General features: G+C 36.3%; 4 protein-coding genes across 4 annotated transcripts; 2 read left to right on the forward strand and 2 right to left on the reverse strand.

Annotated features, from left to right (window-relative positions):
• The first annotated feature begins 1,360 nt into the window (after positions 1-1,360).
• LOC110853897 (myophilin) lies at positions 1,361-4,853 on the forward strand. The gene is made up of 6 exons (XM_022102251.2): positions 1,361-1,558; positions 3,716-3,852; positions 3,936-4,074; positions 4,148-4,168; positions 4,247-4,372; positions 4,456-4,853. The coding sequence occupies exons 1-6, from the start codon at positions 1,505-1,507 to the stop codon at positions 4,543-4,545; spliced, it is 567 nt and encodes a 188-aa protein (XP_021957943.1). The 5' UTR covers positions 1,361-1,504; the 3' UTR covers positions 4,546-4,853.
• On the reverse strand, positions 4,681-8,296 carry LOC110853896 (sphingolipid delta(4)-desaturase DES1). The gene is made up of 8 exons (XM_022102250.2): positions 8,145-8,296; positions 7,925-8,047; positions 7,732-7,846; positions 7,057-7,233; positions 6,826-6,965; positions 6,446-6,761; positions 5,672-5,781; positions 4,681-5,603 (listed from the first exon to the last, which is right to left on the reverse strand). Exons 3-8 carry the CDS (start codon positions 7,811-7,813, stop codon positions 5,397-5,399), a joined length of 1,032 nt encoding a protein of 343 aa, XP_021957942.1. The 5' UTR covers positions 7,814-7,846; positions 7,925-8,047; positions 8,145-8,296; the 3' UTR covers positions 4,681-5,396.
• A 61-nt stretch (positions 8,297-8,357) lies between these two features.
• On the forward strand, positions 8,358-9,557 carry LOC110853982 (ubiquitin-fold modifier-conjugating enzyme 1). The gene is made up of 5 exons (XM_022102361.2): positions 8,358-8,625; positions 8,721-8,816; positions 8,896-8,931; positions 8,996-9,163; positions 9,244-9,557. Exons 1-5 carry the CDS (start codon positions 8,500-8,502, stop codon positions 9,325-9,327), a joined length of 510 nt encoding a protein of 169 aa, XP_021958053.1. The 5' UTR covers positions 8,358-8,499; the 3' UTR covers positions 9,328-9,557.
• Positions 9,353-12,701, reverse strand: LOC110853981 (prolyl endopeptidase). The gene is made up of 12 exons (XM_022102360.2): positions 12,406-12,701; positions 12,116-12,339; positions 11,762-12,044; positions 11,550-11,686; positions 11,319-11,481; positions 11,084-11,247; positions 10,674-11,019; positions 10,435-10,583; positions 10,147-10,359; positions 9,828-10,077; positions 9,696-9,764; positions 9,353-9,633 (listed from the first exon to the last, which is right to left on the reverse strand). The coding sequence occupies exons 1-12, from the start codon at positions 12,526-12,528 to the stop codon at positions 9,565-9,567; spliced, it is 2,190 nt and encodes a 729-aa protein (XP_021958052.1). The 5' UTR covers positions 12,529-12,701; the 3' UTR covers positions 9,353-9,564.
• Positions 12,702-13,128: the final 427 nt, after the last annotated feature.

Here is a 13,128-nt window from a genome sequence, read left to right on the forward strand (position 1 = left end):
GGATGAGATCATCCCTATTTTGTGGCCGACCGACAGACAACACTCCTTAGAATAAACTTTTCTTTTAGACTCAACGGATTAGAGGATCTCGTCGTGTCCAGAATTTAATCTTTTTTCCACAGTGTCCGGTTCAGTTTGGTACTTTTTGTCAGTTTCAGGATGCAAAAATAAATTAGAAACGTGACGCCCAGACAATGCAGTTTTTAATGCAAATCTGCATCTCTAATGTGTAAAATCTGCACATCTTTTCAGCAGATTCGTCATTTTTCTTAGACAGAGATGCCCCAGAGGCTTGGCTGGCTTGCTAATCTGGAATCTAGATCGAATTTGAGCCTCTTTAGTGATAATCTCGTTAGGGTGACCATATAAAATAGAGTGACATTCCATTTACGGAGAGTTCACCCAGTTGTCTCTCAATTTCCCCATCTCAAGTTTCAGCTAACCAAGACAAATTCACTGTACACAATTTACTGTACTGTATTGTACAGCATAATTCCGTCAATAAATTCGTTGTACGTGTGTGGCTAATTTGGCCAATTTTACTTCATTTAATTTGGCTTCCATTCGTCCCCAACCGTAATAAAAGCTCGCTGACCAAATAACACGAATTCCAAGTGCAGCAATGCATACAAGAATTTTGCCATAATTTCGCGACAACCCAAAATCCGATTGCCAAGATCAAATATACTTGTTTTAAGATGAAATAAAACGTAATTAACAATTCTGCTTGTATTTAACAACCTTAATTTAATCCTCGCTCAAGAATTTCAATCATATTTAATTTAAATCCATAGCATGACGAACTTATGAATTTGATTCAAATTAAAATGCAAATTTAATACCAAACAGTTCACCCAACCTTCAACATTGAGTGAGTAAGCCGCAAACAATAAAATAATCCCAACCGATGATGAATTCTTCATCTATGTATCCGTTGCATGAATTAAACAATGAAATGCAATTCAAACCCAAGAAGAATCATGAGACGAACGACGAGGACGTGAATTTATATCCATTCCAGTCCATTTTACGTACGTACATACATACATTAAGCCCACCCTCATTAGAATAATTCCCTGTGCACAAATTTATCGGCAACGTACGTATACCCAACTAATTTAACTTATGACTTGCAACGTGTGCTAAATGCTAGCCGAAAAATTAATCGTTGTATCCTTCCCGTGGTGAAGTTTTGCTCTTAACTTTACATCCCAAAGCAACATATTATTCGCATCGTGCAAGTTTCACACTCGTGAGACAGACTTTGACTAGAACGCTTATCCCATCTCTCCCTTCCAAATTAGTATCATTTTTGTACCATCAAGATAACCTCTTATCGCGTCACTCACCTTTATCTAAAGTGCCATTATTAATTTACTTTTGACACCGAGTGCAATTTACCAGACGAGATAAAAAAAATTCATTGCTATCCTATTTACACACCTGTGGATTCATCTAAATCGTCTCAATTTACTTGAAAAAATTCACTAATTCTCTCGAAAAAATGGCTACTTCTCGTGCTACCAAGTCTGGATTTGCTGCCGAAGCCCAAGCCAAGGTTGGTGGTTTTAGTTATCTTGAATTGTATGGGATTTCAATTTCATGCGGAACATTCCTTCACCATTCATTGAGGACACTGACTTGCAAAATCTTCTTCTTTTGTGGCCTTTATTAAGCATTTCTCTTAAAACCACTTACTTTACTTACATATTTGCTGGAGGGGACGGTTAGATTTTGAGAGACAAAAGTAAAGTGTTGAACTCTCGACGACTTCATAGGCGTGTTACGTGTAATTCTTGGTTCTTGGACTAAACGAGACAATTTAATGCTCATCTTATTTCTTTCTCATTCACCCCTCTCCTGACTTTGCATAATAACTTCTTCTTGCCCTCTTTGAAGTGAGACTAGGCTCAAAGAGATGTTTTATTTTCCTTGGTGTTTGTGGGTGACGGGTTGATTGCATATTTCGAAATCATTACCTCGTAAATGTATGTGTTCTCCCATTTCATCGTATTTTTGTAACTTGTGGTACATTAATTTAACATAGCATATTGTCACCCCTTTCAAAATTTGAAGAATGTGACCTTCGCCCTGGCCTTTATAAATGCATAGCTGAGTCTTTCCCATTTATGCATATCTTATTACCCGACCCATAACAATCAGTATAAAAAACTGTTATTTTGTACTTTGAAGAAATTCATGGGCTAGTACTTGACTAATACGCCTTAAAAAGACGATAAGAATAATGAATATATGTCAATCGCAACTCCTACGAGAAAACTGGTTTCAAAAACCGTCCAACCACTGTGACAGATATGCATTAATCAATTTATAATCTATGCCTTGGTCTATGATTTCACTTCATAAATATGAAAATTTTCCATAAAATTGCCAATAATAAAAATTATTATGTATGTTATTAGTCCGGAAAGGAGGTTTTCTGCACGTACAAATATAAATATGCATGCGTACGATGAGTTCATCACCAAGTTTGGAGAGCAAATTAAAGTGTTGTAATCAAATTCCATGAAAAGTCCATTGTCAATTTGTCAAATGGCATTCACTTTTAAAGTAAGTCAACAAGAAGGCGTCGTGTATGCTGACTGACATTGAACTCTTTACGATATCGCTTTCATGGCAGGCACGTAAAAAAATATGTCATTCAGTGTTTTGTATTATGTCATCTTTCTGAAACCAAAGGCTGACCAACTTCCTGCGCCGCATTATAAACACGTTCAACAAATATATCTAATCTTTCCGGTATAAGTAGACCGTGCAAAATTCGCATTCTTATGTATTTGGCATGCATTATGTACGTACGTACATCCAGCAAATTTTTTGTGCAGATTTTCCAGACCAGCAGCAGCACCAGCTGCAAATACATAAATCCACTTCCTCTCGTAATAATATAATAATTTCCCTTCTTTTTTTCATAGAATACAAAATGTCATGTCATACATAATGGCAAGTCGAATCCGTAAAAGACATGAAGCAGATGGCTTTCAGTTTAGGTCTTATCCTGGATGAAATCGAATCATCATCATTTGCTGACATCATGTTCATCATTAAATTGAGTATGTGTACTTATGTATACCTTTGGTTATGAGAAAAAGTCACAACACAACATTAACTGCCACTTTTTCTGCACATGTTTTCCTTTAACCACAATAAATACGTGGTACATACATCGTGTAATAATTTGTTGCATATGAGCTACAGTTGGTTGGGGGTGATGTCATGTCTTTCCAGTAACCGTTTAGTAGGTACAAATTTTCCAGATTATGACAAGGATAAAGTAAAACTCTTTCTTTGCTTGTACACCATTAAATTAGAAAACTACTCACATGCACCCACACCTCCATTAATAGTGACACTTTAAATGTGTTAGTCAGCATGTATTTATACAACCAAACCACTGGTTAATTGGTGAACAATTCCATTTCATTTTGACATAAGTGGGTTCACTGGAGAATTAAAATAGTTTTTTATGAGTATTATTATGCGATGCTAATTTTATTTATTATAGTTTGCATAGACATATAAATCTATGTAATTGTAGGTGTGCAGTAATAAACGATGCAAATAAAAATGTCTATGTACGTATGTATTTTTTGCCCCATGCAAAAATAGTATGCAACTTGCAACGATTTATGACTTTCACTTCACATTGTTGAAATTCCATTGACGTAAAGTATAAGTATTTTTAAAATTGCAGATCATGAGCAAGTATAATGAACAACATGCCCACGAAGTTTTGGAGTGGATCGCCGAAATAATTAACAAGCCATTGAACACGAATGGAGAAATGGACAATTTCTACGATGTTTTGAAGGATGGTACCATTCTTTGCGAGTAAATTAGCTGTTTTCATACTTCACAGGTGTAAATCTAATGAATTGGCAATCGTAATTAATGGTGAATGACTTATCATGCAGACTTGTCAACGAAATCAAGGCTGGTTCCGTGAAGAAGATCAACACTAGCACGATGGCTTTTAAGTGCATGGAGAACATTAACAACTTTCTCGCGTCCGCGACCACGCTCGGAGTTCCGTCCCAAGAACAATTCCAAACGGTACAAAATGCATGGAATAACCTGCATAAATTGACTTGAATATCTAATCATGGCGTATTTTTTTAATATGTAGGTTGACTTGTGGGAAAGACAGGTTCGTAATTTAGCTGTCATGCTAAAACCAAATAGTTCAATCTGTAATTAAAATGCAAATTTAAATTATTTTGCGCAGAACCTCAATTCTGTCGTTATCTGTCTTCAATCTCTTGGACGGAAAGCATCCAACTTTGGCAAGCCTGGAATTGGACCCAAAGAATCGACGAAAAATGTCCGCAATTTTTCAGAAGAACAACTGAAGGTTAATAAATAATTAATTTAAATTTGTAGTTAATTAAATTGGATGTAAGATTTAACTTACTAAATTATTTTAATCACTTGAAGGCTTCCGACTCTGTCATCTCTCTCCAGTACGGATCCAACAAAGGAGCCAATCAGTCTGGGATCAATTTTGGAAATACGAGACACATGTAAAACGAGGTGCTCCAACTTTTACATCGAAAATATGTGACCATGACCATTCTTTCCTAAATTCAGTTTTGTACCAATTTACAGTAAAGTAAAAATTGCATAATGCGTCAATTGAAAATTACTATTACAGTAATAATATTATTTTGTTAACAAAATTGTACATGTATTTCGGAAGGTTTAACAACTAACAAAATTTAAGTACCAAGCTAATTCTTACTTCTATACATAAATTCTGTTGTGGTGTTGTTAACTGCATTTGGTATTTCAGAACAATTATCGAAATCAATAAAATAAATTATTTATACTCTTGACTATTATGTATGTAGCTATTATTTTTAATAATAGTGGAATCATAATTATTTTCATAAATGTAGTAATTACTGAACAATGCATAAGGGCAGGCAGGGAGGAAGGTAATGTATCTATAGGAAGACTAAAACATAACATGGCGAATACTAAATGCAGTCAATTTGTAATGAATTGATCTCTGTTGACACGTGAATAAAGGATTAACAACAACAACAACAACAACTAAATCCAGTCGATGAGGAATCACGAATGAGTATCCACAAAGAACATTTTCAAACCACAGATCGAATGAGATTTTAGTAATAAGTTTTAAAATAGTATTTTTCATAAACACGGCAAATTATTTAAATACACAATTTATATGCATTTATGTGCATACTAGCACTAGGTTTCTTTCGACATATCAAGACTATATGGTAAACGGCATAATAAGACACCTTTTTAAATGTTATATCACGTTTCATTTGTTGCAAAATGATTAGAAGCACAATACATGCATGAAGTAGCGGTCGGCGAGTTATGTAAGTAAATAGCGGAATAACTGACTAATCGACTTTATCGAAAGTACTTGCAAGGCCATTGCCATTTTTAAAAGTTTCTGCATCTTTGATTTCTTTAGCCAAGTCCCGATTCTTTCTTTTGATTCTTGCATAGGGTCCAATCTCTGGATCCATAACGAAATCGTAAAGAACTTGAACCCAAGAATCGTGATGTGGTAGAGTATCATAGTAATCTTTAGCTATTTCCCTCAGCTATACAAATCAAATTGAAGAAAGATGTGAAATATTTTTTATAATGAAAATTTTCAACAAATTCATACCTTAGGCAAATTGCAACCCGGTACGGCTGGAAAGTCGTGGTGTTCATTGTGATAGCCAACGTTAAAAGTTACACAGTTTAGAATCCCATAGTACGAGTAGGTTTCATATCCTGAAAATTATTCAACACGTTAGATCGCCTTTGTGAAATTTATGTTTTATTACAATCAATGAATTTAGTACACTGACAATGGAGGCGCAAACCATGTTCAGCCCAGATAATTTTTTGACCTTATTAGTTTGAAAGAGCAAGTCTTTACAAACAACATTTGGTTCAGCACTTGGGCAGATGCGCAAATTTCAGCACGTTATGGGCGCCGTAAGTTCACAAAAACGCATGGTTTTTCGGGCAATGCCCAGCGCGAGCTCAACTTCGTGCGTTTTTGCGAACTTGCGGCGCCCATAACATGCTGAAATTTGCGCATCTGCCCAAGTGCCGAACCAAATGTTGTTTGTAAAGACTTGCTCTTTCAAACTAATAAGGTCAAAAAATTATCTGGGCTGAACATGGTTTGCGCCTCCATTGTGAGAATAAAATGTAAGCAAATTGCTACTGGGCGGTGTCTATATATGACCTCACCGGTTTGGTAGCGATTTTCTACGAAACTTTAGTAAATTTGCTACCACATTTTGACTAACCGTAACAGCGGGGTAAGGAAATGCTACAAGATGGTAGCAAATTTACTACAATTCTGTAGCAAATCGCTACCAAACCGGTGAGGTCATATATAGACACCGCCCAGTAGCAATTTGCTTACATTTTATTCTGAGTGTACCTTTGTGAAACATGTAGTGTTCTGCAACAAAATGCCCAGCAACTGGATGAAGACCCAAGGCTAATAGCGTTCCCAGAAAGAGGTAGAGTAGGGATTTGCCTCCAAAAAAGTGAAACACGGCAAAGTCGAAAGATAGCTGAATGATGGCATTGATAATTTCCAAATTAGATGGTGGCTTTGGATACACTAGTAAAGGTCTCAAGGCATAAAACAGAGGTTGTAACAGCAGCCAGAAGAATTTTCCAACAGTTGTGCAGAACAGTTTTGCCTCAAAATACGTTGGAATGTCTGTGTCAAACACCTCATCGCCTTGATACTGAAATGGTAAAACAAGATATAAGAATTTTTACCAAAATTACAACATGCAAATTGAGTCTTACGCGATGATGCTCAAGGTGATACTTTTTGAAAGAGATTGACATAGGAATGGCAATAGGCAGGTTTGCAAACATCCCAAGCATTCGATTCGCCATAGGTCGTGAGTGGCCAAATGCAAGGTTGTGAGCAATTTCATGAACAGCTAAAAAATACAGGAATATATTAACCTTCATTTATGACACACCCTTCAAAGGCGTTAATATATATTTCCATTAGACTTTGGACGTATGTACCTAAGGTAAGAGCGTGGTTAATTACACCACCAAAGCAGTAGGCAAGTAGGATAATGTAAGTCCATGACATTTCTGAGACGGCAGCAATCATGACAAATTGAATGAATACGAGTAGTGTAACTTTCCATTTCATATTTTCGTCTGGTTTAAAAAGCTCCCGAATTTGTGGGTATTTTTCTGAAAACAAAAATTTAAAGTTGTTAATCAAATTAATTTCGAATGCACATTTTCAAAAAGCTACTACTTTTTTTGTGAAACATCATCCATAACATTCACGTTATACAATTATTTACACTTCATGACATCGTGATCGTGAGAATCATGACACCATGTAAGGTTTATTGTTTCTAAACATTTACTCTACAGATAAGCACTTCAATCAGCAGATACTGCTTGATAAGCTCTGGATACATGAACTATGTTGTCATTTGTGACGTAATGACAAGGGCCGCGAAATGGAGACAATCACGTTATACATCCACTAGACAGTTATGTAATCTGCCTCTTTCTGAGAACAATGCACTAATCAGCTCACGTAATCATCATTCCATGATTGCACAGGATTCCTTGCTAACTGGGCTGTATCTAATAACTTAACCGTTAGAATGACATGCATCGACTACTACATGATTATTTTCAAAATTCTCATGAAATTCACAAAATCATATTACTTACTCAAAATATCCGTGCGTCTGACAGCATGAGGCTCGAGCGACTCTGTCCATTCGAAATCCGTTCTAGATACGTGTTGTCCCATTTTTATCCTGGGTGTGTCGTCAACTTGATACACCTTTAAATAAAACAAATATAAAATAATACAGCTTCTCATTTTGTTTAATTTCTGCATTTAAATCTAAAACCGAAATACCTTCAACCTTCTCGATTATGTTTCTATTTCTTGGAACGACAAATTATAGGTTATCTAACGTCATTGACCGGCTAATTTTCTTTCACACTTCTACCAGGTTACAAGAGTTATATTTTCGTCAAACTGAAATACATATATGACAAAAAATTAAATATAAATTACAAACAAAATTGCAATGTTCAAACTTCAAACGTGAAATGAATAAAATAAAAACACATACCAAACCTACTAGTCACGTATTCCAGAAGCTTGTGAATAATGACTTATCTTGATAATTTTCTTTAAAATTGCTTGTTAAATTTAATCCGCCGGAAAATATTACTAATTTAAATTAATGACTAATTTAATTTACTGCTCAGCTCAGAGTTCACAATTATTCTGCTGCCGGCTCCTCGAGTTTCACTTTGCCCAATCATCTGCGATCCATCCTTTTTCAAATTGCAACTTTCACTTGACTGACACATAAACGTTGTCATCTGCTCGATTTTTGTAGTTTACTTACTGATTTTGCACTAACTTTCTTCGCAATTAGTTTGACTTAATTATTTGTAGAACAGTTTAATTTCCTAATTATCATGGTGGACGAGGCAACTCGTAAATCCCTCAGTGGCATTCCACTCCTAAAGACAAAAGCAGGCCCGAAAGATGACCCCAAGCTGTGGCTTCAGCGATTGAAGGAAGAGTACACGGCGTTGATTAAGGTATTATTTGGTTATTTATACAGCATTGTTAATTGGTTAGACTAGACTGTTTGAATGTCAAAATGTAATTGTGCATTGTTTTTATCAATTTGAAGTACGTGGAAAACAATAAGGCCGCTGGGAACGATTGGTTTCGCCTGGAATCAAATAAAGAAGGGACGAGATGGTTTGGAAAATGTTGGCATGTTCAGGTATTTGATATAAAAGGCTGATCAATTTTCGAGTCTGAATTTGTATAATAGAAGTTAATTCTTTCTTTCTTTCTTTCAGGACATGTTGAAGTATGAGTTTGACGTAGAATTTGATGTGAGTATGTGAGTAAGATAATGTAAGTTACAGTTAATTAATGATATGGTGCATTTTCATAAAGATTCCTGTAACGTATCCCGTTACAGCGCCGGAACTTGCACTTCCCGAGCTTGATGGAAAGACGGCCAAGATGTATCGTGGTGGAAAAATTTGTTTGACAGATCATTTTAAACCATTGTGGGCAAAAAATGTTCCAAAGTTTGGAATTGCACATGCTATGGCTCTAGGAGTAAGTTTTAAGTTTGATGAATACAAATTATTAAAGACCATGTGTCGAATTAACGATTAATTTGCGACTTTCACTTTCAGTTGGGGCCTTGGTTAGCGGTTGAAATTCCAGAAATGATTGAGAAAGGTGCCGTAGTATATAAAGAAGGCGAAGATAAGAAATGATGACGTTTTCCTTTAGTTCGTACAATCCTGTTTAAATTGGTGCATGCAGATTTCACTGTTTATATTTCTTTTTTAAAAATGTTACAAAAATTTGATTTCATGAGATCAATTTTTGAACGCGTCTTTCATTTCTAATTAGGTTGTCAAATTCATTTAAAAAACATTGAATTCTTATACTTGTGAAACACTCCAATTACTCGTTCCAAATTACAATAAAATATAAAAACATAGGTCACATTAAAGTTCAACGAATTTAATATTCAAAACCAATTGCAAGAACGAATAAGCATCGACGTACTCCTCAATCTGTGGAGAAGATTAAATACTTATGACATGATACATTCTCCTGCAATTAATTTCAAACGTACCTGCTTCCACGTTGGCTTCCCCGACCCATGCCCAGCTTTCTCTTCTACTCGAATCATGAGTGGTTGCGTCTTTAAATACATAGAAATTATTTATAGACAATTATTACTTGTAATTAATTTCAATAATTTTACCTGAGCTTTAAAATTTCCAACGACATGCTGTAGTTGTGACGTATACTTGAATGAATGACTGGGCACCACCCTGTCATCAGTGTCGGCAGTTTGTACCAAAACGGCAGGATATGTAGTATTAGCCTTTATATTATGTAGTGGAGAGTACTTAATCAAATTATGGAAGTGATCCTTGTCTTCTGAGCAGCCATACTCGCCGCACCAAAAACTTCCCACAGTGAAATGTTGGAATCTCAACATATCCATCACACTGCACAAGCACAATTTTTTATGATGACATACATATTTTAAGAAATTTGTGTAATTATTTGGTACTTGCCCAACTTCCGCAACAACAGCCCCATAAAGATCGGGCCGCTGATTTGCACACGCTGCCACAAGTAGGCCCCCATTTGACCCTCCTTGAATAGCAAGTTTCGGCGTGGACGTGTAATTTGCCTTTATCAAGTATTCTGCAGCATAGGAAAAGTCATCGAAAACATTCTGCTTCTTGAAGAGTCGACCATCGTCCCACCATTTCGTGCCGTATTCTCTACAGAAAATTTTTCCAAACTCGAATTAACTAAGCTTTAGCCACTAACTAAATGCAAATCTGATATGTACTCACCCTCCTCCTCGAATATTCGGAAAAGCAAGGATGCCATCAAACATGCTGACAAAGGAGAGAAACGCCACGGAAAAGAATGGTTCCATACTGCTTTGGAACCCACCATAGCCGTACATTAAGGCAGGTGCGGTTCCATCGAGGACCAAATCCTAAGTACATGTCAAAATACATATATGCCCCATTACATAATTTTGATAAAAGAAACACAATTTTCAATATCTACCACAACTTTTGTATACCTTTCTCTTCACAATGAACATTGGAACACTTGTGCCATCCTTGCTGGTATAAAAGACCTGATTTGTCTCAAACTTTGAAGTATCCAACCCTTTGAAAGCGGTGCGTCTGTAGACCTCCAGATTTCTCGGGATTGACCCATCCTCTCCGAAAATAAGTCTGTACGAGACTCCAGGATTGGAGAAAGTTGCGAGTGAAAAGTAAAATGTGCGATCCTCTCGGCGACCCTCGGTCGACTGAATGGATCCAGCTTCCAGTGAATATTCCAAAATTAGCGTCCCATTTCTCAAGTTTCGAAGCTCCAAGGTACTCTTTACGTCACGATTGTAGGATACTAATAATTTGTCACTGTTTTGAAATAGGAAAGTTATTAAACTCGATAATTATTTGAATAAAATTAAAAATAGCTTACTTTGCAATTGCTACAGCCCAACTTAGAACGTCTTTCTCGTGCTCGGGGATCAAAGTTGACCAATGTGCAATGCCTGGAAGATTTATGTCCATCCCTACAAATCGATAATTGGGGGCACCCGCGTTCGTGATGAAGTAGAAAATGTTGGCGTCGTTTGCAATGAACTGCGGAAATACATATTAATTTTATAGCTCGTAAAACCTGGGGAAAAACACGACTAATTTTCTATCCTTACTGAATACGATGCCGGCGTGGTGGTAAGAGGAATGAGGACTAACTCTTTTTTAAGACCGGCTTTAATGGCGTCCGTCAATTTCGTGTAGAACAAGGTCTCCTCGTTAATAACTTTGTAAATTGAGACGAGCATATATTCCCCTTCGTCAGAGAGTTCCATAGAACTGGACAAAATGGATTGCATGTCATTTTTCATAGTGTCTCATCCAAATAATCAATAATTTACACATACAGTGACCAGTCTGGCTTGTCTGGAAATTGGACCATCAATGTATCATTGTCCTGCGACGTGCCAACCCGATGATAGTAAATTTTCGAATCATTTGTAGCCTTGATTAACTTATCCTCTTCCTTGGGTTTCGGATATCTCTACAATTTTCATGGCAGAAATGCTTTCACATTTTTTTTCTCTCGGAAATGCGAGAACTTAAAACTTTCACTCACCGTATAGAAAAATCCTAAATGATCATGAGTCCATGAGATGGATGGAAATTTGATGAAATGTAAAACCTCCTCGAAATCTTTTCCAGTTGAAATATTTTTTATATGAATCTTGGTCCAATCCGATCCTGACGTGGATAGTGCGTACACTAACAACTCGCCGTTTTTAGAGTATGAAACCTTCTTCAAGGCGACGGTGCCGTCGGTGGAAAAGTCGTTGGGATTAAGAAATATTTCAGCTTCATCTTTATACAGAGATTCCACTGTCTTTCCTTTGTATAAAATCCTAAAATTTGGTGATTAATTAATATCCCCCCGTCAGTCCGGTTCAAATATTATTTAAATTCGCATATGTACCATTGATTTTGAATGCCAGAATTTTTATTCAGAAAGTAATTATTCCCCCTCTTCTTGGGCAACCCTTCCTTCGGATACGTCCATAACTTTGTGAGCGTCTCTCTAATTTGAGATCGTGCCGGTGCTGTGTCAATGTACGCGTGAGTGACGGCATTCTGATCCTTGACGAATTGCTTAGTCTCGACCGCGTTTAAATCTTCCAGCCATCGGTATGGATCTGCTACCTGTCAAATTACGAAATTATTGTCAATTACGAAATTTTATGCAGAAAACGTTTCCAGAATTTTCACCTTTGTCCCAAAATAATCGTCAATAACGGACTCGTTTCTACGAACTTTGGGATACTTGAATCCGCCACTTTCCCCGCAAGAAACCAGTACTGCTACAAAAATGCAGATCAACTTTGCCACCATTTTAAATGGCTTTGGCCTAAAATTAGCAACTTGAATCACCTTGAAGTCAAATTAAACGACGAGCAGAATTACTACGCAACCTCCAGTCTCTACTTGGAAATATACTGGACTGGATAAAATGAAAAGGATGAATCACTTTATGTACAAAGACCAGCAACGCGCCTGCCATGGCCGTTTTATGTACTTTTACATGATGACATTCCTCTCTCCACTCAAATATTAGATACGTTTTTACTTCAACAACAAGGGAATGATGATGGGATAAAAAACCTGTTTTGCATCTGAATAAAATAAAATATGTGTAAAACTCACTTAGCGAGAGCACTTAAAAATGAGAGAATTTTAATGAAAGCATACTAAAGAGAGAAGAAAAAGATAAGGTAACTTGCTTTTAATGTGTGCCTCAACTTCTGTGAGGTTGATGAACAATAAACCAAGTAATGAATGCAATGATGTATTTCATAAAGAATTTCTTTACAGACAGATAAAGATAATAAATATGCAAATTAATTACTTTATGGATTTAAGAATTGTTTGTTACTTAAGTGTTTTTTATATAATCTTGTATTAAGTCATCGTAATGATAATATTTACGGGCGG

Source organism: Folsomia candida, unplaced genomic scaffold (assembly GCF_002217175.1).
Source record: "Folsomia candida strain VU population unplaced genomic scaffold, ASM221717v1 Fcan01_Sc009, whole genome shotgun sequence".
Classification (NCBI taxonomy): Eukaryota; Metazoa; Arthropoda; class Collembola; order Entomobryomorpha; family Isotomidae; genus Folsomia; species Folsomia candida.

Coding starts and splice junctions, on each gene's coding strand:
- LOC110853897 (XM_022102251.2), top strand. CDS start 1,505: ATGGCTACTTCTCGTGCTACCAAGTCTGGATTTGCTGCCGAAGCCCAA. Junction 1,559..3,715: donor CTGCCGAAGCCCAAGCCAAG/GTTGGTGGTTTT, acceptor TTAAAATTGCAG/ATCATGAGCAAGTATAATGA. Junction 3,853..3,935: donor GATGGTACCATTCTTTGCGA/GTAAATTAGCTG, acceptor CTTATCATGCAG/ACTTGTCAACGAAATCAAGG.
- LOC110853896 (XM_022102250.2), bottom strand. CDS start 7,813: ATGGGACAACACGTATCTAGAACGGATTTCGAATGGACAGAGTCGCTC. Junction 5,782..6,445: donor ACACTACATGTTTCACAAAG/GTACACTCAGAA, acceptor AATAATTTTCAG/GATATGAAACCTACTCGTAC. Junction 5,604..5,671: donor CGGGTTGCAATTTGCCTAAG/GTATGAATTTGT, acceptor TGATTTGTATAG/CTGAGGGAAATAGCTAAAGA.
- LOC110853982 (XM_022102361.2), top strand. CDS start 8,500: ATGGTGGACGAGGCAACTCGTAAATCCCTCAGTGGCATTCCACTCCTA. Junction 8,626..8,720: donor AGTACACGGCGTTGATTAAG/GTATTATTTGGT, acceptor ATCAATTTGAAG/TACGTGGAAAACAATAAGGC. Junction 8,817..8,895: donor GAAAATGTTGGCATGTTCAG/GTATTTGATATA, acceptor TCTTTCTTTCAG/GACATGTTGAAGTATGAGTT.
- LOC110853981 (XM_022102360.2), bottom strand. CDS start 12,528: ATGGTGGCAAAGTTGATCTGCATTTTTGTAGCAGTACTGGTTTCTTGC. Junction 10,584..10,673: donor TGTTCATTGTGAAGAGAAAG/GTATACAAAAGT, acceptor ACATGTACTTAG/GATTTGGTCCTCGATGGAAC. Junction 9,634..9,695: donor GGAAGCCAACGTGGAAGCAG/GTACGTTTGAAA, acceptor TCTTCTCCACAG/ATTGAGGAGTACGTCGATGC.